General features: G+C 47.3%; 1 protein-coding gene across 2 annotated transcripts; it reads left to right on the top strand.

Moving 5' to 3' along the window:
• Positions 1 to 1,916: 1,916 nt before the first annotated feature.
• Positions 1,917 to 24,729, top strand: LOC129827396 (E3 ubiquitin-protein transferase RMND5B-like). Of its 2 annotated transcripts, none has more exons than XM_055888193.1 (10): positions 1,917 to 1,979; positions 3,364 to 3,536; positions 4,113 to 4,255; positions 4,420 to 4,557; positions 4,667 to 4,767; positions 7,324 to 7,490; positions 13,750 to 13,915; positions 15,844 to 15,946; positions 16,141 to 16,295; positions 16,422 to 24,729. In XM_055888193.1, the coding sequence occupies exons 2-10, from the start codon at positions 3,398 to 3,400 to the stop codon at positions 16,483 to 16,485; spliced, it is 1,176 nt and encodes a 391-aa protein (XP_055744168.1). In that variant the 5' UTR covers positions 1,917 to 1,979; positions 3,364 to 3,397; the 3' UTR covers positions 16,486 to 24,729. The 2 variants fall into 2 exon arrangements, with proteins under 2 accessions (XP_055744168.1, XP_055744166.1); XM_055888191.1 differs by lacking the exon at positions 1,917 to 1,979 and adding an exon at positions 1,986 to 2,274.
• Positions 24,730 to 26,451: the final 1,722 nt, after the last annotated feature.

Raw genomic sequence — 26,451 nt, 5'->3', positions numbered from 1 at the left:
GGTTGGGTGCAGCAGTCTCAGTCTGGTCTAACACATTGCCAGGTAGATTCAGTATAAGGTTGGGTGTAGCAGTCTCAGCCTGGTCTAACACATTGTCAGGTAGGTTCAGTATAAGGTTGGGTGCAGCAGTCTCAGCCTGGTCTAACACATTGTCAGGTAGGTTCAGTATAAGGTTGGGTGCAGCAGTCTCAGCCTGGTCTAACACATTGTCAGGTAGATTCAGTATAAGGTTGGGTGTAGCAGTCTCAGCCTGGTCTAACACATTGTCAGGTAGATTCAGTATAAGGTTGGGTGCAGAAGTCTCAGCCTGGTCTAACACATTGTCAGGTAGGTTCAGTATAAGGTTGGGTGCAGCAGTCTCAGCCTGGTCTAACATACTTTAGTTCCTCCTCAGACAGTAAACTCACATGGGTGTTTATTTCCTGTGCTCCTATCTTTGGGCTGTGATGCTAAAACAAGGCCTAGTCTCATGAGAGGGTATTTTAGAACCAACCAACCCCTTAGTATTCATGACAAACAGGACAGAATAGAAGCCAGCAGGGTCACATTTCAAATCTAGCTGTTGTCAACTGCCCTAGTTTGTTGTGATGCCCTTTTTGGGGTGTGATTGTGGTTTGTGAATCTGTCACCTAACTTTTATTAATCCTTAATCCACGTGTGTGTAATGATTGATGTGCATCACTGTAATCTAGCCTATTGTGGGCTTCATAGCACCTTCTAGAAAGATCCCATGCAAAACTCTGTCCAATCTTCTGTTGTGAAGTGTGATTATGCATGTTTAGATCATAAGGAGTTGAAGTTGATTTGACTTGTACAGATGTTCTAATATAATAATAATATATACCATTTAGCAGACGCTTTTATCCAAAGCAACTTACAGTCATGCCTGCATACATTTGTTTACGTATGGGTGGTCCCGGGAATCAAACCCACTATCCCGCCGTTGCAAGAGCCATACCAACTGAGCTGCAGAGAACAACACTTGTCTTACTTACTAGTGTTTCTCTAATCTGTAGTACACCCCTTGCTTGTTTGACCAACGTGCACATGCAGCATAGTAGTGTGAGCTGAGCCATGCACAGTAAGACAATGGGGCAGGTATTACATCTCCAGCTCCAAAACTCTCGTCTCAGTGGAATTTCATTCAAATGTATTTGAAGACTTTCATAGACGTAGAGGTGAGAAAGTGTTCAAGGGAAAATAACTTCTCAGTTGGCATGAGGGGAACTACGGTTGCAACCTTTGTGAGATTGTGATGTGAGCTGTGTGTGGTCGGGGCTGGGTGGCCACCCAGGCCTCGCTAAAAGAGGCTATGCAGCCTATTTCTTCACTCTGAAATACAAGCTTCTTTAGTTATATCTCCGTTAAGTTTGGTCTCCAGTGACCTAGGCTACACACAGACTCCCAACTATGAAACTGAGATTTGTCTTTCTTTTGATACACTCAGTCTTTGTTGATGCAAGTTAATGAAGCGACATAATTGAGACTTAGAACTTAATTGAGACATGTCTTATGAGTGACTTTCAGTAATCTACATGCATATTGATGGTTTGTGTGTGTGTGTGTTTTACATCAATGCCTGTCTGGGGTCATGGCCAGATAGTTACATCACAGGTGGGAAATTCCCTGGCCAGCTCCAAGCCACACACCTGTCTGCACCATCGCTATGCAAGCTGGCCATAGATCTCCATTCATAACCGTCCATACAGCGCCACCTGGGGTTCGCAATGAACTTGTAGGCTATGTGAGACAATTTAACATTGGAATCAAATACTACATTTGACTTGTTTTTACGGATATATGAGTATGTATCAGAGGATGGAACTCTGTAAATATTAAACATTGAATCAAGTCTAAGAACCTTACCTTTATGGTCAAAGTAACTACAGTACTTTTATTATGAAAATCTGAGATGTGCGACACCGGAAGGAAGTTCCGCAGATCGAAGGACAACTGGTGGAGAATCGCTGTTACGACAGGCAAGTGGTCTTTAGTTTGACGCTTTATGTTGTCCTTCTAACTAATTTTAGATTTTATGACATGTCGTTAATATATTTTAGAATTGCAACAAATTTTAGTGTAATCTGGCTGTCTTTCTAACTATGCAATCGATTAAAATACACCATTATTGCCGAGTCAAACACAAACAGCTTCGGTCCATTGCTAGGTTTACGTTATGCGACAACTTGAAGTGTATGCGAAAGGACAGAATAACAAAACGTAGCTAGCTAGCTACTCACCAACATTTCTTAGCTGCCAATAGGATTGACAGAGGTATGATAATCGACAGTGTAACCAAGTGGTGTTTGATACGACTTCTTATGCAGCTAGATAATGTCTAGGTACCAGTAGCTATAATGTTGTTGTGGGTTTGGCTAGTTAGCTTAGCTAACTTGATATTTGTTAACATAGCTGCTACCAGAGCTTTGTTGTGAGTATTTAGTAAGTAGCAAGAACACAGCTGGCTAGATTCTTAGTGTTTTGCTAGCTACTTGTCTTAACTCAGTGTCAGCAAACGATTTGGTAGTTAGCCTACCGTGCTAACCCTGTGTTGCAGTCGAATGCCATTGGTCGAGGGCTTGAGGCTATGGACAGGGCCTATTAGCTTCAGCGAGCAAACCGGTTCCAAAAGTAGTCTTTTTTTTGCATGATGTGTAGCTACATAGTAAATGTTGTATTTGTCAGATGTATACAATTAAAACGAGAAGGGGAAAGTTGCAGAGCGATGTTTTTCAAATGTTTACACCAGGGATGCCTGATGTGTCAATGAGACCAAGACATTTAGGCCTAACAACAGTGATATCCACTTGTTGATCTAGAATAAATTGGTCTTCTTTCATATTTTCTGTTGCCTGTCAATGATTATCAATACTGTCCAAACTGTGCCATTGCACACTTTAGGCTCTAGCAAATCTGATACAACTAATCAAGTATTTTGTTGACCAGTTATGCTAGTACTAGTAGTGAATCAAAACTGTTGGGGTCATGGGAGGATTGCAAAATGCTGAGCTATTGTTTTTGACCTTGTTCAGTGGTTCTCAAACCTCTCCTTGGGGACCCCCAGCCGTTCCAGGTATTTTATATTTTCTGTAGCTAGCACACCTGATTCACTAATCATCAAGCCATTGACTAGATCAATCAGGTGAGCTACTTCAGGCCCTTGACTAGGTGAATCAGATGAGCTACTTCAGGCCCTTGACTAGGTGAATCAGATGAGCTACTTCAGGCCCTTGACTAGGTGAATGAGATGAGCTACTTCAGGGCTACAACAAAATAGTAAAATGTCTGGGGGTCCCTGGGGAGAGGTTTGAATACTGCTGACCTAGGCCTAGTTCCCTTGGTTATGTGTGTTGTCTCTCCCAGGTGGTAGTGAATGCAGTAGAGTCCCAGTCTAGGTATGGAGCAGTGTGCGTGTGTGGAGCGGGAGCTGGAGAAGGTGCTCCATAGGTTCGTCATGTACGGACACCAGTCAGAGGAACGGCTAGACGAACTACTACGCAGCGTCTGTGAGCTACGGGGACAGCTGGTTACATTCGGTAAGACCACGCTGTAGTTTAGAAGTAGTGTCCACTCCAGTCATCCGGTACCTTGCAGGTACAGAATGATAGATACCTGCACATACGGTTAAAGGCCCCATATTTGAGGAATTTGATGCACGACTATAACTAAAGCACGGAACAATATGCAATTAATTAATTTAAACAATTCGCCACAAGACAAATGAAACATTGTTTTGCTCCGGTTGCGTGCCATGACTCATGAGTGTTCAGGCACAGAAGTGATTCATAGGTCTCTTTATGTAACTTTCAGCAGGACTACTTTAACCTTTAACATTAGGACTTGTTTTAACCTTTAACCTTGCTGTCTCCTTCATGGCAGAGACATGTATTTACAGAGTTGGGTCAACTTTTGAATATCGTTCTAATTCTAGACATTCAGTTACATAACATTGTTTGAATATTCCCATGTGATGGTAATAGGGTGCTAACCATAGACATATGTCATTATATTTGAAATGGTGCTAACATGGCTGCCATAGAATGTTGTGTAATGTCAATGCATCACAATGCAGAAACCTGATTCTCCCGCCTCTCTAAATACCTCTCCTTCAGGGGTACGAGATGCAGATCTGACGGTGCTGTCTCAGACCATGGCCCAGTGTTGTAAGAACATTAAAGAAACCGTACAGCTGCTGGCCTCCAGACACAAGGACATCCACGGCAGTGTCTCCAAAGTGGGCAAAGCTATCGACAGGGTGAGAGTTTCCCACTAAATGCTTTCATTATAGTATCTTTACAATTTAGAAACGAGATGACGTAACTGCCTTGTGGTTCAAGACAGTATTCTACATTTTAAGCACACAAAGGAGAAATGTATTTCCGCTTATCCTTTGGTTGTTTCCTGGCTGTGTTTCTGTAGAACTTTGATGCAGAGGTGAGTGCAGTGGTGGCAGAGACAGTGTGGGACTCACCTGAGAGACAGAAGTACCTGAGTGAGACCATTGTGGAACACCTGTACAGACAAGGCATGCTGAGCGTGGCAGAGGACCTATGTCAGGTAAACAGAACAACTGAGATGAAATAAAAGCCGGCACACCCTGTTGGTCCCTGTTGGGTGTATTTCATATGTATTATAACTGCCTGCCGTGTGTGTGTGTGTCTCCCAGGAATCTGGAGTAGTGATTGACATGAGCATGAAGCAGCCGTTCTTGGAACTCAACAGGATCCTGGAGGCCTTGAGGATGCAGGACCTCAGACCAGCACTAGAGTATGTACTGTACCTCCTCTCTACCTCCTCTCTGTTATATACTGACCTCAGACCAGCACTAGAGTATGTACTGTACCTCCTCTCTGCCTCCTCTCTGTTATGTACTGACCTCAGACCAGCACTAGAGTATGTACTGTACCTCCTCTCTATTATATACTGACCTCAGACCAGCACTAGTATGTACTCTACCTCCTCTCTACCTCCTCTCTGTTATATACTGACCTCAGACCAGCACTAGAGTATGTACTGTACCTCCTCTCTGTTATATACTGACCTCAGACCAGCACTAGTATGTACTCTACCTCCTCTCTACCTCCTCTCTGTTATATACTGACCTCAGACCAGCACTAGAGTATGTACTGTACCTCCTCTCTACCTCCTCTCTGTTATATACTGACCTCAGACCAGCACTAGAGTATGTACTGTACCTCCTCTCTACCTCCTCTCTGTTATTTACTGACCTCAGACCAGCACTAGTATGTACTGTACCTCCTCTCTGTTATATACTGACCTCAGACCAGCACTAGTATGTACTGTACCTCCTCTCTGTTATTTACTGACCTCAGACCAGCACTAGTATGTACTGTACCTCCTCTCTGTTATATACTGACCTCAGACCAGCACTAGAGTATGTACTGTACCTCCTCTCTGTTATATACTGACCTCAGACCAGCACTAGAGTATGTACTGTACCTCCTCTCTGTTATATACTGACCTCAGACCAGCACTAGTATGTACTGTACCTCCTCTCTATTATATACTGACCTCAGACCAGCACTAGAGTATGTACTGTACCTCCTCTCTACCTCCTCTCTGTTATATACTGACCTCAGACCAGCACTAGAGTATGTACTGTACCTCCTCTCTGCCTCCTCTCTGTTATATACTGACCTCAGACCAGCACTAGAGTATGTACTGTACCTCCTCTCTGTTATATACTGACCTCAGACCAGCACTAGTATGTACTCTACCTCCTCTCTACCTCCTCTCTGTTATATACTGACCTCAGACCAGCACTAGTATGTACTGTACCTCCTCTCTACCTCCTCTCTGTTATATACTGACCTCAGACCAGCACTAGTATGTACTGTACCTCCTCTCTACCTCCTCTCTGTTATATACTGACCTCAGACCAGCACTAGAGTATGTACTGTACCTCCTCTCTACCTCCTCTCTGTTATATACTGATCTCAGACCAGCACTAGAGTATGTACTGTACCTCCTCTCTACCTCCTCTCTGTTATATACTGACCTCAGACCAGCACTAGAGTATGTACTGTACCTCCTCTCTGTTATATACTGACCTCAGACCAGCACTAGTATGTACTCTACCTCCTCTCTACCTCCTCTCTGTTATATACTGACCTCAGACCAGCACTAGAGTATGTACTGTACCTCCTCTCTGTTATATACTGACCTCAGACCAGCACTAGTATGTACTCTACCTCCTCTCTACCTCCTCTCTGTTATATACTGATCTCAGACCAGCACTAGAGTATGTACTGTACCTCCTCTCTACCTCCTCTCTGTTATTTACTGACCTCAGACCAGCACTAGAGTATGTACTGTACCTCCTCTGTTATTTACTTCCCTCAGACCAGCACTAGAGTATGTACTGTACCTCCTCTCTATTATATACTGACCTCAGACCAGCACTAGAGTGTGTACTGTACCTCCTCTCTACCTCCTCTCTATTATATACTGACCTCAGACCAGCACTAGTATGTACTGTACCTCCTCTCTACCTCCTCTCTGTTATATACTGACCTCAGACCAGCACTAGAGTATGTACTGTACCTCCTCTCTACCTCCTCTCTGTTATTTACTGACCTCAGACCAGCACTAGAGTATGTACTGTACCTCCTCTCTACCTCCTCTCTGTTATATACTGACCTCAGACCAGCACTAGAGTATGTACTGTACCTCCTCTCTACCTCCTCTCTGTTATATACTGACCTCAGACCAGCACTAGAGTATGTACTGTACCTCCTCTCTGTGTGGAGTTGAATGTGAATCAAACCCCTCTTTGAGCATTTTGATCCATTCAGTAACTGATTAACTTTAGAACACAATTGAGATCTGAAAGACTTGTAGACACCCGGTCAGGGTTGGGGCAATGCCGGGGTTGAAGGTCAATTGAATTGAAATTGAATTGAGCCCAATCCTGGGGTCTATTCACAAGGACCTAAACAGAAGGAAACGTGGAGGGAACTACCTGAATTTGTCCAATATAAATTGCTTTCAGTTTGCAACTGTTTGCTGCGGTGTGCACTAATGATTACAATCCTCTCTCTCCCTGGCTCCAGATGTGCACTAATGATTACAATCCTCTCTCCCTGGCTCCAGATGTGCACTAATGATTACAATCCTCTCTCTCCCTGGCTCCAGGTGTGCACTAATGACTACAATCCTCTCTCTCCCTGGCTCCAGGTGTGCACTAATGATTACAATCCTCTCTCTCCCTGGCTCCAGGTGTGCACTAATGATTACAATCCTCTCTCTCCCTGGCTCCAGGTGTGCACTAATGATTACAATCCTCTCTCTCCCTGGCTCCAGGTGGGCAGTAACAAACCGGCAACGCCTGCTGGACCTGAACAGTACCCTGGAGTTCAAGCTGCACCGCCTCTATTTCATCAGCCTGTTAAACGGAGGCATCACCAACCAGCTGGAGGCGCTACAGTACGCCAGGCACTTCCAGCCCTTCGCCTCACAGCACCAGAGAGGTAGGAACACAGACAGCCTGGGCCCTGTTCTGGTCAGAGTGGGACAGATAGAAATGTAGAGGGCAGATAAATTATGGTCTGAATGGAAGCACTAACAGTCCACCTCACAGCACCAGAGGGGTAGGGACAGACTCCCTGGCTGGGGGTTCCTGGTGGTTTTGAAGAGAGGTAGGGACAGACTCCCTGGCTGGGGGTTCCTGGTGGTTTTGAAGAGGGGTAGGGACAGACTCCCTGGCTGGGGGTTCCTGGTGGTTTTGAAGAGAGGTAGGGACAGACTCCCTGGCTGGGGGTTCCTGGTGGTTTTGAAGAGAGGTAGGGACAGACTCCCTGGCTGGGGGTTCCTGGTGGTTTTGAAGAGAGGTAGGGACAGACTCCCTGGCTGGGGGTTCCTGGTGGTTTTGAAGAGGGGTAGGGACAGACTCCCTGGCTGGGGGTTCCTGGTGGTTTTGAAGAGAGGTAGGGACAGACTCCCTGGCTGGGGGTTCCTGGTGGTTTTGAAGAGGGGTAGGGACAGACTCCCTGGCTGGGGGTTCCTGGTAGTTTTGAAGAGGGGTAGGGACAGACTCCCTGGCTGGGGGTTCTGGTGGTTTTGAAGAGGGGTAGGGACAGACTCCCTGGCTGGGGGTTCCTGGTAGTTTTGAAGAGGGGTAGTGACAGACTCTCTGGTTGGGGGTTCCTGGTGGTTTTGAAGAGGGGTAGGGACAGACTCCCTGGCTGGGGGTTCCTGGTGGTTTTGAAGAGGGGTAGTGACAGACTCCCTGGCTGGGGGTTCCTGGTGGTTTTGAAGAGGGGTAGGGACAGACTCCCTGGCTGGGGGTTCCTGGTGGTTTTGAAGAGGGGTAGGGACAGACTCCCTGGCTGGGGGTTCCTGGTGGTTTTGAAGAGGGGTAGGGACAGACTCCCTGGCTGGGGGTTCCTGGTGGTTTTGAAGAGGGGTACGGACAGACTCCCTGGCTGGGGGTTCCTGGTGGTTTTGAAGAGGGGTAGTGACAGACTCCCTGGCTGGGGGTTCCTGGTGGTTTTGAAGAGGGGTAGTGACAGACTCCCTGGCTGGGGGTTCCTGGTGGTTTTGAAGAGGGGTAGTGACAGACTCCCTGGCTGGGGGTTCCTGGTGGTTTTGAAGAGGGGTAGGGACAGACTCTCTGGTTGGGGGTTCCTGGTGGTTTTGAAGAGGGGTAGGGACAGACTCCCTGGCTGGGGGTTCCTGGTGGTTTTGAAGAGGGGTAGGGACAGACTCCCTGGCTGGGGGTTCCTGGTGGTTTTGAAGAGGGGTAGGGACAGACTCCCTGGCTGGGGGTTCCTGGTGGTTTTGAAGAGGGGTAGGGACAGACTCCCTGGCTGGGGGTTCCTGGTGGTTTTGAAGAGGGGTAGGGACAGACTCCCTGGCTGGGGGTTCCTGGTGGTTTTGAAGAGGGGTAGGGACAGACTCCCTGGCTGGGGGTTCTGGTGGTTTTGAAGAGGGGTAGGGACAGACTCCCTGGCTGGGGGTTCCTGGTGGTTTTGAAGAGGGGTAGGGACAGACTCTCTGGTTGGGGGTTCCTGGTGGTTTTGAAGAGGGGTAGGGACAGACTCCCTGGCTGGGGGTTCCTGGTGGTTTTGAAGAGAGGTAGTGACAGACTCCCTGGCTGGGGGTTCCTGGTGGTTTTGAAGAGAGGTAGTGACAGACTCCCTGGCTGGGGGTTCCTGGTGGTTTTGAAGAGGGGTAGGGACAGACTCCCTGGCTGGGGGTTCCTGGTGGTTTTGAAGAGGGGTAGGGACAGACTCCCTGGCTGGGGGTTCTGGTGGTTTTGAAGAGGGGTCGGGACAGACTCCCTGGCTGGGGGTTCCTGGTGCTTTTGAAGAGGGGTAGGGACAGACTCCCTGGCTGGGGGTTCCTGGTGGTTTTGAAGAGGGGTAGGGACAGACTCTCTGGTTGGGGGTTCCTGGTGGTTTTGAAGAGGGGTAGGGACAGACTCCCTGGCTGGGGGTTCCTGGTGGTTTTGAAGAGGGGTAGGGACAGACTCCCTGGCTGGGGGTTCCTGGTGGTTTTGAAGAGGGGTAGGGACAGACTCCCTGGCTGGGGGTTCCTGGTGGTTTTGAAGAGGGGTAGGGACAGACTCTCTGGTTGGGGGTTCCTGGTGGTTTTGAAGAGGGGTAGGGACAGACTCCCTGGCTGGGGGTTCTGGTGGTTTTGAAGAGAGGTAGTGACAGACTCCCTGGCTGGGGGTTCCTGGGGGTTCCTGGTGGTTTTGAAGAGGGGTAGGGACAGACTCCCTGGCTGGGGGTTCCTGGTGGTTTTGAAGAGGGGTAGGGACAGACTCCCTGGCTGGGGGTTCTGGTGGTTTTGAAGAGGGGTCGGGACAGACTCCCTGGCTGGGTGGGTCTGGTGGTTTTGAAGAGGGGTAGGGACAGACTCCCTGGCTGGGGGTTCCTGGTGGTTTTGAAGAGGGGTAGGGACAGACTCCCTGGCTGGGGGTTCTGGTGGTTTTGAAGAGGGGTAGGGACAGACTCCCTGGCTGGGGGTTCCTGGTGGTTTTGAAGAGGGGTAGGGACAGACTCCCTGGCTGGGGGTTCCTGGTGGTTTTGAAGAGGGGTAGGGACAGACTCCCTGGCTGGGGGTTCCTGGTGGTTTTGAAGAGGGGTAGGGACAGACTCCCTGGCAGGGGGTTCCTGGTGGTTTTGAAGAGGGGTAGGGACAGACTCCCTGGCTGGGGGTTCCTGGTGGTTTTGAAGAGGGGTAGGGACAGACTCCCTGGCTGGGGGTTCTGGTGGTTTTGAAGAGGGGTAGGGACAGACTCCCTGGCTGGGGGTTCTGGTGGTTTTGAAGAGGGGTAGGGACAGACTCCCTGGCTGGGGGTTCCTGGTGGTTTTGAAGAGGGGTAGGGACAGACTCCCTGGCTGGGGGTTCCTGGTGGTTTTGAAGAGGGGTAGGGACAGACTCCCTGGCTGGGGGTTCCTGGTGGTTTTGAAGAGGGGTAGGGACAGACTCCCTGGCTGGGGGTTCCTGGTAGTTTTGAAGAGGGGTAGGGACAGACTCCCTGGCTGGGGGTTCTGGTGGTTTTGAAGAGGGGTAGGGACAGACTCCCTGGCTGGGGGTTCCTGGTAGTTTTGAAGAGGGGTAGTGACAGACTCTCTGGTTGGGGGTTCCTGGTGGTTTTGAAGAGGGGTAGGGACAGACTCCCTGGCTGGGGGTTCCTGGTGGTTTTGAAGAGGGGTAGTGACAGACTCCCTGGCTGGGGGTTCCTGGTGGTTTTGAAGAGGGGTAGGGACAGACTCCCTGGCTGGGGGTTCCTGGTGGTTTTGAAGAGGGGTAGGGACAGACTCCCTGGCTGGGGGTTCCTGGTGGTTTTGAAGAGGGGTAGGGACAGACTCCCTGGCTGGGGGTTCCTGGTGGTTTTGAAGAGGGGTAGGGACAGACTCCCTGGCTGGGGGTTCCTGGTGGTTTTGAAGAGGGGTAGTGACAGACTCTCTGGTTGGGGGTTCCTGGTGGTTTTGAAGAGGGGTAGGGACAGACTCCCTGGCTGGGGGTTCCTGGTGGTTTTGAAGAGGGGTAGGGACAGACTCCCTGGCTGGGGGTTCTGGTGGTTTTGAAGAGGGGTAGGGACAGACTCCCTGGCTGGGGGTTCCTGGTGGTTTTGAAGAGGGGTAGGGACAGACTCCCTGGCTGGGGGTTCCTGGTGGTTTTGAAGAGGGGTAGGGACAGACTCCCTGGCTGGGGGTTCCTGGTGGTTTTGAAGAGGGGTAGGGACAGACTCCCTGGCTGGGGGTTCCTGGTGGTTTTGAAGAGGGGTAGGGACAGACTCCCTGGCTGGGGGTTCTGGTGGTTTTGAAGAGGGGTAGGGACAGACTCCCTGGCTGGGGGTTCCTGGTGGTTTTGAAGAGGGGTAGGGACAGACTCCCTGGCTGGGGGTTCCTGGTGGTTTTGAAGAGGGGTAGGGACAGACTCCCTGGCTGGGGGTTCCTGGTGGTTTTGAAGAGGGGTAGGGACAGACTCCCTGGCTGGGGGTTCCTGGTGGTTTTGAAGAGGGGTAGGGACAGACTCCCTGGCTGGGGGTTCCTGGTGGTTTTGAAGAGGGGTAGGGACAGACTCCCTGGCTGGGGGTTCCTGGTGGTTTTGAAGAGGGGAAGGGACAGACTCCCTGGCTGGGGGTTCCTGGTGGTTTTGAAGAGGGGTAGGGACAGACTCCCTGGCTGGGGGTTCTGGTGGTTTTGAAGAGGGGTAGGGACAGACTCCCTGGCTGGGGGTTCCTGGTGGTTTTGAAGAACTTTTTGACAGGGATCATGTTCATTAGGCACCAAACGGAAGAAAATCAACTGAAACAGGGAGGAACTGTCCAATAAGAAGAAATCCTAATCATCCAATGAGAATCTCTAACTGTTGTTTTGTGTTGCCAAGCATGTTCCGTTGTTGTTTTGTGTTGCCAAGCATGTTCCGTTGCTGTTTTGTGTTGCCAAGCATGTTCCGTTGCTGTTTTGTGTTGCCAAGCATGTTCCGTTGCTGTTTTGTGTTGCCAAGCATGTTCCGTTGCTGTTTTGTGTTGCCAAGCATGTTCCGTTGCTGTTTTGTGTTGCCAAGCATGTTCCGTTGCTGTTTTGTGTTGCCAAGCATGTTCCGTTGCTGTTTTGTGTTGCCAAGCATGTTCCGTTGCTGTTTTGTGTTGCCAAGCATGTTCTGTTGCTGTTTTGTGTTGCCAAGCATGTTCCGTTGCTGTTTTGTGTTGCCAAGCATGTTCCGTTGCTGTTTTGTGTTGCCAAGCATGTTCCGTTGCTGTTTTGTGTTGCCAAGCATGTTCCGTTGCAATAGCTTTCTTACAGGACTTCATAGCTTCTTCCTCCTACCAGCTGACTGACTAATGACCTGTTCCAATAGTGTGTCAATGGACACCTTCCTTCCTCCCTACTTCATGACCACTGTCTGCTCTCCTCTCAGACATACTTCATGACCACTGTCTCCTCTCCTCTCAGACATACTTCATGACCACTGTCTGCTCTCCTCTCAGACATACTTCATGACCACTGTCTCCTCTCCTCTCAGACATACTTCATGACCACTGTCTCCTCTCCTCTCAGACATACTTCATGACCACTGTCTCCTCTCCTCTCAGACATACTTCATGACCACTGTCTCCTCTCCTCTCAGACATACTTCATGACCACTGTCTCCTCTCCTCTCAGACATACTTCATGACCACTGTCTCCTCTCCTCTCAGACATACTTCATGACCACTGTCTCCTCTCCTCTCAGACATACTTCATGACCACTGTCTCCTCTCCTCTCAGACATACTTCATGACCACTGTCTCCTCTCCTCTCAGACATACTTCATGACCACTGTCTCCTCTCAGACATACTTCATGACCACTGTCTCCTCTCAGACATACTTCATGACCGCTGTCTCCTCTCAGACATACTTCATGACCGCTGTCTCCTCTCAGACATACTTCATGACCGCTGTCTCCTCTCAGACATACTTCATGACCGCTGTCTCCTCTCAGACATACTTCATGACCGCTGTCTCCTCTCAGACATACTTCATGACCGCTGTCTCCTCTCAGACATACTTCATGACCGCTGTCTCCTCTCAGACATACTTCATGACCGCTGTCTCCTCTCAGACATACTTCATGACCGCTGTCTCCTCTCAGACATACTTCATGACCGCTGTCTCCTCTCAGACATACTTCATGACCGCTGTCTCCTCTCAGACATACTTCATGACCGCTGTCTCCTCTCAGACATACTTCATGACCGCTGTCTCCTCTCAGACATACTTCATGACCGCTGTCTCCTCTCAGACATACTTCATGACCGCTGTCTCCTCTCAGACATACTTCATGACCGCTGTCTCCTCTCAGACATACTTCATGACCGCTGTCTCCTCTCAGACATACTTCATGACCGCTGTCTCCTCTCAGACATACTTCATGACCGCTGTCTCCTCTCAGACATACTTCATGACCGCTGTCTCCTCTCAGACATACTTCATGACCGCTGTCTCCTCTCAGACATACTTCATGACCGCTGTCTCCTCTCAGACATACTTCATGACCGCTGTCTCCTCTCAGACATACTTCATGACCGCTGCCTCCTCTCAGACATACTTCATGACCGCTGCCTCCTCTCAGACATACTTCATGACCGCTGCCTCCTCTCAGACATACTTCATGACCGCTGCCTCCTCTCAGACATACTTCATGACCGCTGCCTCCTCTCAGACATACTTCATGACCGCTGCCTCCTCTCAGACATACTTCATGACCGCTGCCTCATCTCCTCCCAGACATCCAGATCCTCATGGGTAGTCTGGTGTACCTGCGGCACGGCATAGAGAACTCTCCCTACCGCTCTCTGCTAGAGACCAACCAATGGGCTGAGATCTGTAACAGCTTCACCAGGGATGCCTGCGCGCTGCTGGGGCTATCTGTAGAGTCACCTCTCAGTGTCAGGTTAGACACACACACACACACACACACACACACACACACACACACACACACACACACACACACACACACACACGAGGGCACAACAAAACCTATTCTCCCCAGAAGACTGAAAAGATTTTGCATGGGGTCCTCAGAGCCTCAAGGTTTTACAGCTGCATCGAGACCATTCTGATTGGTTGCATCACTGTCTGGTATGGCAACTGCTCGGCCTCCGACCGCAAGACACTACAGAGGGTAGTGCGTACAGCCCAGTACATCACTGGGGCCAAGCTTCTTGACATCCAGGACCTCTATACCAGGCAGTGTCAGAGGAAGGCCCTAAAAATTGTGAAAGACTCCAGCCAACCAAGTCATAGACTGTTCTCTCTGCTACCGCACGGCAAGCAGTACCGGAGCGCCAAGTCTAGGTCCAAGAGGCTTCTAAACAGCTTCTACCCCCAAGCCATAAGACTCCGGAACAGCTAATCTAAGGGCTACCCAGACCCCTCTTTTACACTGCTGCTACTCTGTTTATAATCTATGCATCGTCACTTTAACTCTACCTACATGTACATATTACCTCAACTAACCAGTGTCCCCGCACATTGACTCTGTACCAGTACCCTCCTGTATATAGCCTCCACATTGACTCTGTACCGGTACCCTCCTGTATATAGCCTCCACATTGACTCTGTACCGGTACCCCCCTGTATATAGCCTCCACATTGACTCTGTACCGGTACCCTCCTGTATATAGCCTCCACATTGACTCTGTACCGGTACCCCCCTGTTAATAGCCTCCACATTGACTCTGTACCGGTACCCCCCTGTATATAGCCTCCACATTGACTCTGTACCGGTACCCCCCTGTATATAGCCTCCACATTGACTCTGTACCGGTACCCCCCTGTATATAGCCTCCACATTGACTCTGTACCGGTACCCCCCTGTATATAGCCTCCACATTGACTCTGTACCGGTACCCTCCTGTATATAGCCTCCACATTGACTCTTTACCGGTACCCCCTGTATATAGCCTCCACATTGTCTCTTTACCGGTACCCCCTGTATATAGCCTCCACATTGTCTCTTTACCGGTACCCCCTGTATATAGCCTCCACATTGACTCTTTACCGGTACCCTCCAGTATATAGCCTCCACATTGTCTCTTTACCGGTACCCCCTGTATATAGCCTCCACATTGACTCTGTACCGGTACCCCCCTGTATATAGCCTCCACATTGACTCTGTACCGGTACCCCCCTGTATATAGCCTCCACATTGACTCTGTACCGGTACCCTCCTGTATATAGCCTCCACATTGACTCTTTACCGGTACCCCCTGTATATAGCCTCCACATTGACTCTTTACCGGTACCCCCTGTATATAGCCTCCACATTGTCTCTTTACCGGTACCCCCTGTATATAGCCTCCACATTGACTCTGTACCGGTACCCCCCTGTATATAGCCTCCACATTGACTCTGTACCGGTACCCCCTGTATATAGCCTCCACATTGACTCTGTACCGGTACCCCCTGTATATAGCCTCCACATTGACTCTGTACCGGTACCCCCCTGTATATAGCCTCCACATTGACTCTGTACCGGTACCCCCTGTATATAGCCTCCACATTGACTCTGTACCGGTACCCCCTGTATATAGCCTCCACATTGACTCTGTACCGGTACCCCCTGTATATAGCCTCGCTTGTTATTTTACTGCTGCTCTTTAATTATTAGTTTCTTTTTTGTCTTAACTTAAAGCATTGTTGGTTAAGGACTTGTAAGTAAGCATTTCACTGTAAGGTCTACCTACACCTGTTGTATTGGATGCGCACGGCCGGGTGTATGACGTTCATAGTTAGATTCCTTTACAATGCTGGTCTTTGTTTCTGACTGCAGTATGTGTCTGATTTCCACGTCTGTTTCTCTGTGTTGAATGTCAGTTTTGCGTCAGGCTGCATGGCTCTGCCAGTCCTGATGAACATCAAACAGGTGATTGAACAGAGACAGTGTAGCGGAGTCTGGACACACAAGGACGAGCTGCCTGTAAGTCTCCCTCTCTAAGCTCTCTGCTTTTCTGTCATGACTTTCTCTGGGCAATGATTTCTCAGTGTTTAAAAGCAAGAATTGTAATTCATAATTATTTCTAACATCTATGATACTATAACCATTTTAAAATGGATTATTAATGAAGGTTGTCATAGAAGGGTAAAGGTCTGTCCTGTCTCCCCTCCCTCCAGATTGAGATAGATCTGGGGAAGAAGTGCTGGTACCACTCCGTGTTCGCCTGTCCCATCCTCCGGCAGCAGACGTCAGAGAGCAACCCTCCCATGAAGCTCATCTGTGGACACGTCATCTCCAGAGACGCCCTCAACAAACTCACCAACGCTGGAAAGTAAGTTTGATCCAGGCTGACCGAGAGACAGGAGGGCATTCAACCATTGGCATTGTCAGACCTGTGTAACTCTGTGGTTAAATTCACCTGCCTGTGTGTGTCTAACTCTCTCCTCCATCTCCTCAGACTGAAATGTCCCTACTGTCCCATGGAGCAGAACCCATCAGATGCCAAGCAGATCTTCTTTTGATCCCCCATCCTGTTTCCTGAAACTGCCAGGCCCTTGGAGCTACAGTAGCTACCTGCTACCCCAGGACCCCTGGAAATCCCCATCCTACCCCTCACAGGCACCAATTTGCCCCAGTGCCCCCACCCAAACTTGGACAGAACCCCTCCAGTGATGGCCTAAGGCTGTAATACTCCTGCCTCGGCTTGCCCCGTCAACAGCTCCTAGTGTACAGAGAGCTGATGTGGATGGGCCATCAAACGACTTCTACCCATAGAGAGACAGAGAGGAGTCGGTCGGCATGAGGACGAAGGAAACAACTCAAAAGGATTGTTCATTCATTGACACTCGTTCATTTGCAGCTGCCTGCTGAACTTATTCTACTCTTTTACTTTAAGGATGTGAAGAGGCGTTATGTTTTCTTTTGTGGGATGTTGATAGAGTGTTGAATCGATGTTGATAGTGTTGATGTTGATAGCCTATCAAGTTGTGTTGATGTTGATAGCCTATCAAGTTGTGTTGATGTTGATAGCCTATCAAGTTGCGTTGATGTTGATAGCCTATCAAGTTGCGTTGATGTTGATAGTGTATCGAGTTGGTGATAGGCTATCGAGGCGATGTTGGTGATAGGCTATCGAGATGATGTTGGTGATAGGCTATCGAGATGATGTTGGTGATAGGCTATCGAGATGATGTTGATGTTGGTGATAGGCTATCGAGTTGAGATGATGTTGGTGATAGGCTATCGAGTTGAGATGATGTTGGTGATAGGCTATCGAGTTGATGTTGGTGATAGGCTATCGAGATGATGTTGGTGATAGGCTATCGAGATGATGTTGGTGATAGGCTATCGAGATGATGTTGGTGATAGGCTATCGAGATGATGTTGGTGATAGGCTATCGAGTTGAGATGATGTTGGTGATAGGCTATCGAGATGATGTTGGTGATAGGCTATCGAGATGATGTTGGTGATAGGCTATCGAGATGATGTTGATGTTGGTGATAGGCTATCGAGTTGAGATGATGTTGGTGATAGGCTATCGAGTTGAGATGATGTTGGTGATAGGCTATCGAGTTGATGTTGGTGATAGGCTATCGTGTTGATGTTGGTGATAGGCTATCGAGTTGATGTTGGTGATAGGCTATCGAGTTGAGATGATGTTGGTGATAGGCTATCGAGATGATGTTGGTGATAGGCTATCGAGATGATGTTGGTGATAGGCTATCGAGTTGATGTTGGTGACAGGCTATCGAGTTGAGTTGATGTTGGTGATAGGCTATCGAGTTGAGTTGATGTTGATGATAGGTTATCGAGTTGAGATGATGTTGGTGATAGGCTATCGAGTTGATGTTGATGATAGGCTATCGAGTTGATGTTGATGATAGGCTATCGAGTTGATGTTGGTGATAGGCTATCGAGTTGAGTTGATGTTGGTGATAGGCTATCGAGTTGAGTTGATGTTGGTGATAGGCTATCGAGTTGAGTTGATGTTGGTGATAGGCTATCGAGTTGAGTTGATGTTGGTGATAGGCTATCGAGTTGAGTTGATGTTGGTGATAGGCTATCGAGTTGAGTTGATGTTGGTGATAGGCTATCGAGTTGAGTTGATGTTGGTGATAGGCTATCGAGTTGAGTTGATGTTGGTGATAGGCTATCGAGTTGAGTTGATGTTGGTGATAGGCTATCGAGTTGAGTTGATGTTGGTGATAGGCTATCGAGTTGAGATGATGTTGGTGATAGGCTATCGAGTTGAGATGATGTTGGTGATAGGCTATCGAGTTGAGATGATGTTGGTGATAGGCTATCGAGTTGAGATGATGTTGGTGATAGGCTATCGAGTTGAGATGATGTTGGTGATAGGCTATCGTGTTGATGTTGGTGATAGGCTATCGTGTTGATGTTGGTGATAGGCTATCGTGTTGATGTTGGTGATAGGCTATCGTGTTGATGTTGGTGATAGGCTATCGTGTTGATGTTGGTGATAGGCTATCGAGATGATGTTGGTGATAGGCTATCGAGATGATGTTGGTGATAGGCTATCGAGATGATGTTGATGTTGGTGATAGGCTATCGAGATGATGTTGGTGATAGGCTATCGAGATGATGTTGGTGATAGGCTATCGAGATGATGTTGATGTTGGTGATAGGCTATCGAGATGATGTTGGTGATAGGCTATCGAGATGATGTTGATGTTGGTGATAGGCTATCGAGATGATGTTGGTGATAGGCTATCGAGATGATGTTGATGTTGGTGATAGGCCATCGAGTTGATGTTGGTGATAGGCCATCGAGTTGATGTTGGTGATAGGCCATCGAGTTGATGTTGGTGATAGGCCATCGAGTTGGTGATATGCTATCGAGTTGAGTTGATGTTGGTGATTGGCTATCGAGTTGATGTTGGTGATTGGCTATCGAGTTGATGTTGGTGATTGGCTATCGAGTTGATGTTGGTGATTGGCTATCGAGTTGATGTTGGTTATAGGCTATCGAGTTGATGTTGGTGATAGGCTATCGAGTTGATGTTGGTGATAGGCTATCGAGTTGATGTTGGTGATAGGCTATCGAGTTGATGTTGGTGATAGGCCATCGAGTTGATGTTGGTGATAGGCCATCGAGTTGATGTTGGTGATAGGCCATCGAGTTGATGTTGATGATATGCTATCGAGTTGAGTTGGTGATTGGCTATCGAGTTGATGTTGGTGATTGGCTATCGAGTTGAGTTGATGTTGGTGATTGGCTATCGAGTTGATGTTGGTGATTGGCTATCGAGTTGATGTTGGTGATTGGCTATCGAGTTGATGTTGGTGATAGGCTATCGAGTTGATGTTGGTGATAGGCTATCGAGTTGAGATGATGTTGGTGATAGGCTATCGAGTTGAGATGATGTTGGTGATAGGCTATCGAGTTGAGTTGATGTTGGTGATAGGCTATCGAGTTGATGTTGGTGATAGGCTATCGAGTTGAGTTGATGTTGGTGATAGGCTATCGAGTTGAGATGATGTTGGTGATAGGCTATCGAGTTGAGATGATGTTGGTGATAGGCTATCGAGTTGAGTTGATGTTGGTGATAGGCTATCGAGTTGAGATGATGTTGGTGATAGGCTATCGAGTTGATGTTGGTGATAGGCTATCGAGTTGATGTTGGTGATAGGCTATCGAGTTGAGTTGATGTTGGTGATAGGCTATCGAGTTGATGTTGGTGATAGGCTATCGAGTTGATGTTGGTGATAGGCTATCGAGATGATGTTGGTGATAGGCTATCGAGATGATGTTGGTGATAGGCTATCGAGATGATGTTGGTGATAGGCTATCGAGATGATGTTGGTGATAGGCTATCGAGATGATGTTGGTGATAGGCTATCGAGATGATGTTGGTGATAGGCTATCGAGTTGATGTTGATGATAGGCTATCGAGTTGAGTTGATGTTGGTGATAGGCTATCGAGTTGAGATGATGTTGATGATAGGCTATCGAGTTGAGTTGATGTTGGTGATAGGCTATCGAGTTGAGATGATGTTGGTGATAGGCTATCGAGTTGAGATGATGTTGGTGATAGGCTATCGAGTTGAGTTGATGTTGGTGATAGGCTATCGAGTTGAGATGATGTTGGTGATAGGCTATCGAGTTGATGTTGGTGATAGGCTATCGAGTTGATGTTGGTGATAGGCTATCGAGTTGAGTTGATGTTGGTGATAGGCTATCGAGTTGAGTTGATGTTGGTGATAGGCTATCGAGTTGAGTTGATGTTGGTGATAGGCTATCGAGTTGATGTTGGTGATAGGCTATCGAGATGATGTTGGTGATAGGCTATCGAGATGATGTTGGTGATAGGCTATCGAGATGATGTTGGTGATAGGCTATCGAGATGATGTTGGTGATAGGCTATCGAGATGATGTTGGTGATAGGCTATCGAGATGATGTTGGTGATAGGCTATCGAGATGATGTTGGTGATAGGCTATCGAGATGATGTTGGTGATAGGCTATCGAGTTGATGTTGATGATAGGCTATCGAGTTGAGTTGATGTTGGTGATAGGCTATCGAGTTGAGATGATGTTGATGATAGGCTATCGAGTTGAGTTGATGTTGGTGATAGGCTATCGAGTTGAGTTGATGTTGGTGATAGGCTATCGAGTTGAGTTGATGTTGGTGATAGGCTATCGAGTTGAGATGATGTTGGTGATAGGCTATCGAGTTGAGATGATGTTGGTGATAGGCTATCGAGTTGAGATGATGTTGGTGATAGGCTATCGAGTTGAGATGATGTTCGTGATAGGCTATCGAGTTGATGTTGGTGATAGGCTATCGAGTTGAGATGATGTTGGTGATAGGCTATCGAGTTGAGATGATGTTGGTGATAGGCTATCGAGTTGAGATGATGTTCGTGATAGGCTATCGAGTTGATGTTGGTGATAGGCTATCGAGTTTATGTTGGTGATAGGCTATCGAGATGATGTTGGTGATAGGCTATCGAGTTGATGTTGGTGATAGGCTATCGTGTTGATGTTGGTGATAGGCTATCGTGTTGATGTTGGTGATAGGCTATCGTGTTGATGTTGGTGATAGGCTATCGAGATGATGTTGGTGATAGGCTATCGAGTTGATGTTGGTGATAGGCTATCGAGTTGATGTTGGTGATAGGCTATCGAGTTGAGATGATGTTGGTGATAGGCTATCGAGTTGATGTTGGTGATAGGCTATCGAGTTGAGTTGATGTTGGTGATAGGCTATCGAGTTGATGTTGGTGATAGGCTATCGAGTTGATGTTGGTGATAGGCTATCGAGATGATGTTGGTGATAGGCTATCGAGATGATGTTGGTGATAGGCTATCGAGATGATGTTGGTGATAGGCTATCGAGATGATGTTGGTGATAGGCTATCGAGATGATGTTGGTGATAGGCTATCGAGATGATGTTGGTGATAGGCTATCGAGTTGATGTTGATGATAGGCTATCGAGTTGAGTTGATGTTGGTGATAGGCTATCGAGTTGAGATGATGTTGATGATAGGCTATCGAGTTGAGTTGATGTTGGTGATAGGCTATCGAGTTGAGATGATGTTGGTGATAGGCTATCGAGTTGAGATGATGTTGGTGATAGGCTATCGAGTTGAGTTGATGTTGGTGATAGGCTATCGAGTTGAGATGATGTTGGTGATAGGCTATCGAGTTGATGTTGGTGATAGGCTATCGAGTTGATGTTGGTGATAGGCTATCGAGTTGAGTTGATGTTGGTGATAGGCTATCGAGTTGAGTTGATGTTGGTGATAGGCTATCGAGTTGAGTTGATGTTGGTGATAGGCTATCGAGTTGATGTTGGTGATAGGCTATCGAGATGATGTTGGTGATAGGCTATCGAGATGATGTTGGTGATAGGCTATCGAGATGATGTTGGTGATAGGCTATCGAGATGATGTTGGTGATAGGCTATCGAGATGATGTTGGTGATAGGCTATCGAGATGATGTTGGTGATAGGCTATCGAGATGATGTTGGTGATAGGCTATCGAGATGATGTTGGTGATAGGCTATCGAGTTGATGTTGATGATAGGCTATCGAGTTGAGTTGATGTTGGTGATAGGCTATCGAGTTGAGATGATGTTGATGATAGGCTATCGAGTTGAGTTGATGTTGGTGATAGGCTATCGAGTTGAGTTGATGTTGGTGATAGGCTATCGAGTTGAGTTGATGTTGGTGATAGGCTATCGAGTTGAGATGATGTTGGTGATAGGCTATCGAGTTGAGATGATGTTGGTGATAGGCTATCGAGTTGAGATGATGTTGGTGATAGGCTATCGAGTTGAGATGATGTTCGTGATAGGCTATCGAGTTGATGTTGGTGATAGGCTATCGAGTTGAGATGATGTTGGTGATAGGCTATCGAGTTGAGATGATGTTGGTGATAGGCTATCGAGTTGAGATGATGTTGGTGATAGGCTATCGAGTTGAGATGATGTTCGTGATAGGCTATCGAGTTGATGTTGGTGATAGGCTATCGAGTTTATGTTGGTGATAGGCTATCGAGATGATGTTGGTGATAGGCTATCGAGTTGATGTTGGTGATAGGCTATCGTGTTGATGTTGGTGATAGGCTATCGTGTTGATGTTGGTGATAGGCTATCGTGTTGATGTTGGTGATAGGCTATCGAGATGATGTTGGTGATAGGCTATCGAGTTGATGTTGGTGATAGGCTATCGAGTTGATGTTGGTGATAGGCTATCGAGTTGATGTTGGTGATAGGCTATCGAGTTGATGTTGGTGATAGGCTATCGAGTTGATGTTGGTGATAGGCTATCGAGTTGATGTTGGTGATAGGCTATCGAGTTGAGTTGATGTTGGTGATAGGCTATCGAGTTGAGTTGATGTTGGTGATAGGCTTCGTGTTGATGTTGGTGATAGGCTATCGAGTTGAGTTGATGTTGGTGATAGGCTTCGTGTTGATGTTGGTGATAGGCTATCGAGTTGAGTTGATGTTGGTGATAGGCTATCGAGTTGATGTTGGTGATAGGCTATCGAGTTGAGTTGATGTTGGTGATAGGCTTCGTGTTGATGTTGGTAATAGGCTTCGAGTTGAGTTGATGTTCATAGCCTGTCGAGTTGATGTTAAATCTTGATGATGATAGCCTTTCGAGTTGAGTTGATAGTGATTGGGTGTTGAGTTGTAGAATTTTTGGATGACTGCTCTGTTCCTTTTTTCTCTATCTCTCCATCTGTAGGCTTTCCTCAGAACACAGAATGCTCTATCCATCTGTAGGCTTTCCTCAGTACACAGAATGCTCTATCCATCTGTAGGCTTTCCTCGGTACACAGAATGCTCTATCCATCTGTAGGATTTCCTCGGTACACAGAATGCTCTATCCATCTGTAGGCTTTCCTCAGTACACAGAATGCTCTATCCATCTGTAGGCTTTCCTCAGTACACAGAATGCTCTATCCATCTGTAGGCTTTCCTCAGTACACAGAATGGGTCTTTAGAATGATTTAATGGATGTTAGAGGGGTGATGTGACAGTTATTATTTAATTTTTTAGGGAGTTGTCTGATTTCAGGAGAGTATTTAAACTTCTATATTACAGAGGTAAAGCTAAGTGGCCTCTGAGAAAATATATTAACATAAATTGTATTGAGAGGTTGTGATTGGCGGTGACCGTGGTTACAGTTTGTGAATGGAACACTGATTGTAAAAATATTTGCAACATTTCTCTTTCTATTGGCGATGATGAAATAAAGGCCCTGATTGGTTGAAAGTCACTTTGGGTTACAGTACATGTATCAGTGTGATGATCAACAGTTGTGATCGATGGAGAGGTCGAGGGTCAATTGACTGATTTTGATTTTGCAACTGGCTCCAATAACAATTTTCCTGAAGAAGGAAGCCATGTTTCTAGGCCGACGTATTCAACAAAAACAAATGATACTACTGTGAAGTCTGCTCCTGTTTTTATTTATCATCGCTACAATCAAGTCTTGTAAAATAGTGAAACCACAAGTAACATAATACATTTTATGAAATATAATTATGCCACAAAATAGCAACATCACTATTGGGTTGGATCCATGATCAAATCCTTCTCTGTTTTCCGAACCGATGTCATACCAGCCCATGGAATGGTGATGTCATACCAGCCCATGGAATGGTGATGTCATACCAGCCCATGGAATGGTGATGTCATACCAGCCCATGGAATGGTGATGTCATACCAGCCCATGGAATGGTGATGTCATACCAGCCCATGGAATGGTGATGTCATACCAGCCCATGGAATGGTGATGTCATACCAGCCCATGGAATGGTGATGTCATACCAGCCCATGGAATGGTGATGTCATACCAGCCCATGGAATGGTGATGTCAGCGAGTTCTGCACCACCATCTCTTTAACAGCTGACACATGGTAGCAGTCAGCCATTTGCACTGATCTCCAGTCAGAATGAATGATGGAAGCAGGTATTTTCTTTAAGCAGGTCTAGTTTTATATTATGATTTGTGTATGCGCACACGTGTTTGTTTTGTATTTGGTTGATTTTACATTTGGTTTACTGCTTTTGGTTGACAATCATTCATCTTCTTTCCCAGATTGACAGAATACACCTAGGTCTGTTATGGCTTCTTCATGGGTTCTTTTTTCAGTAGTCAGAGTTCTTGTATGATAGGTTGGCCTTTTACCTGCTTCTCTGTATTAAAGTTGTATTGTACATATTTATTCTCTAACATGTTTCATATTATACTTGCATCTTAAAATGGATTAAAAACTTTATACTCCAACTCTGTTTTTATGTTTGTGGAAATTATTAGAATTTGGTTGGTTTTGGTTAGCTGCAGAAAGATGGACCGTTAGAGCCAATATTAGCCACTGATGTTGACTCACCAGCTCTTCCTGCTGATGCCACCAGATGGCGACATTACCACACTAGGTGACTTCTACATACTAAACATTTAACTAGGCAAATCAGTTAAGAACAAATTCTTATTTACAATGACGGCCTACCAGCCTGAGAATTTAAGTTGCAGAAATGTCTCCTACTGGGCTAGCTGTATTCACTTCACGCAAACAACTGTCCTCCTGTTGACTTTAACTAGTGTGTGTTATAGTTGTATGCAAGTCATTCTGTAAGCCGCCTACAATGAATGCTTGAAATCCAAGCAGTGAAGTTTGCATGTGTAGAGTCTCCAACACACACAAGCATGAGTTAATATCTTTCATCATCAACCCACACTCAGAAGACAGTCACCTCTGTGGCGTTATATTAAGCTCTGGTTTATATAATATTGTTAGATGGAGGTTGGTGAGTCAGAGAGATGGTGTTTGGCTTGACGGCCCCCCCTGGGAACACACACACATCAAGTCTAAAACAGGACTGTTTGCTAACTGCTCAAATCATGAACCTGGCTATTACACAAGTCAAATATGCTTGAGAGTGGGTGAGAGGACGGCTCATAATGGCTGGGATGGAGTGAATGGAAAGGTATCAAACACATGAAAACCATGGGTTTGAGAGTTTGATACCATTCCATGGATTCCTTTCCAGCCGTTACTATGAGCCGTCCTCCCCAATTAAGGTGCCACCAGCTTCCTGTGGTACACACACACACACATTTTTACATTTGCATTCTAAATGAAAACTGGGCATTTGTTCTGTGTGTTCAGCACTCAACTTCACAAAACCGCCCAGGGCAGCCACTCCCCTTCTCTACAGCCTACCTTGGCTGACTCATAGAAAGATCTGTTCCTTACGCTAACAAATATCCTCCTCTGTTTCCATCTGGGCTGACCTTTGACCTCTAATGTCCAAACTCAGGAAGGAGGTATGTAGGGGCCAGGGTTGGACAAGGGAGTGAAGGGCGTCGGGGTTGTACAGGGGAGTGACAGGGTGTGTGGTGATAAGGATCCAAGGCCGAGACATACTAAAGGGTATTTTCCCAGCAGCTTCCTCCAGTCTTGTTCACAGAAAACAAACCTATCAGTTAATAGTCTCCTTCACAAGAGATATTGGGAGAATCTCAGTTTCATACTCCTTGTGTCCTCTCTCCTCGCCTCCTCAAAACCTTATTGGATGAATAAGCCAGGGATCCCTCCCCTCTGACCTGGCAGACATATCAGTGTGGATGACGGATCACCACCTCAAGCTGAACCTCGGCAAGACGGAGCTGCTCTTCCTCCCGGGGAAGGACTGCCCGTTCCATGATCTCGCCATCACGGTTGACAACTCCATTGTGTCCTCCTCCCAGAGTGCTAAGAACCTTGGCGTGATCCTGGACAACACCCTGTCGTTCTCAACTAACATCAAGGCGGTGACCCGTTCCTGTAGGTTCATGCTCTACAACATTCGCAGAGTACGACCCTGCCTCACACAGGAAGCGGCGCAGGTCCTAATCCAGGCACTTGTCATCTCCCGTCTGGATTACTGCAACTCGCTGTTGGCTGGGCTCCCTGCCTGTGCCATTAAACCCCTACAACTCATCCAGAACGCCGCAGCCCGTCTGGTG

This window comes from Salvelinus fontinalis, chromosome 29 (assembly GCF_029448725.1).
Source record: "Salvelinus fontinalis isolate EN_2023a chromosome 29, ASM2944872v1, whole genome shotgun sequence".
Taxonomy (NCBI): domain Eukaryota; kingdom Metazoa; phylum Chordata; class Actinopteri; order Salmoniformes; family Salmonidae; genus Salvelinus; species Salvelinus fontinalis.
Note: the sequence above shows the minus strand (reverse complement) of the source record. Positions and strands in the feature narration are given on the sequence as shown.

What these genes read in the sequence shown, in the direction of transcription:
- LOC129827396 (XM_055888193.1), top strand. Translation starts at nt 3,398, where the DNA reads ATGGAGCAGTGTGCGTGTGTGGAGCGGGAGCTGGAGAAGGTGCTCCAT. An exon ending in GACCTCAGACCAGCACTAGA is followed by an intron (nt 4,768 to 7,323) that starts GTATGTACTGTA and finishes CCCTGGCTCCAG; the next exon opens with GTGGGCAGTAACAAACCGGC. An exon ending in AAACTCACCAACGCTGGAAA is followed by an intron (nt 16,296 to 16,421) that starts GTAAGTTTGATC and finishes CCATCTCCTCAG; the next exon opens with ACTGAAATGTCCCTACTGTC.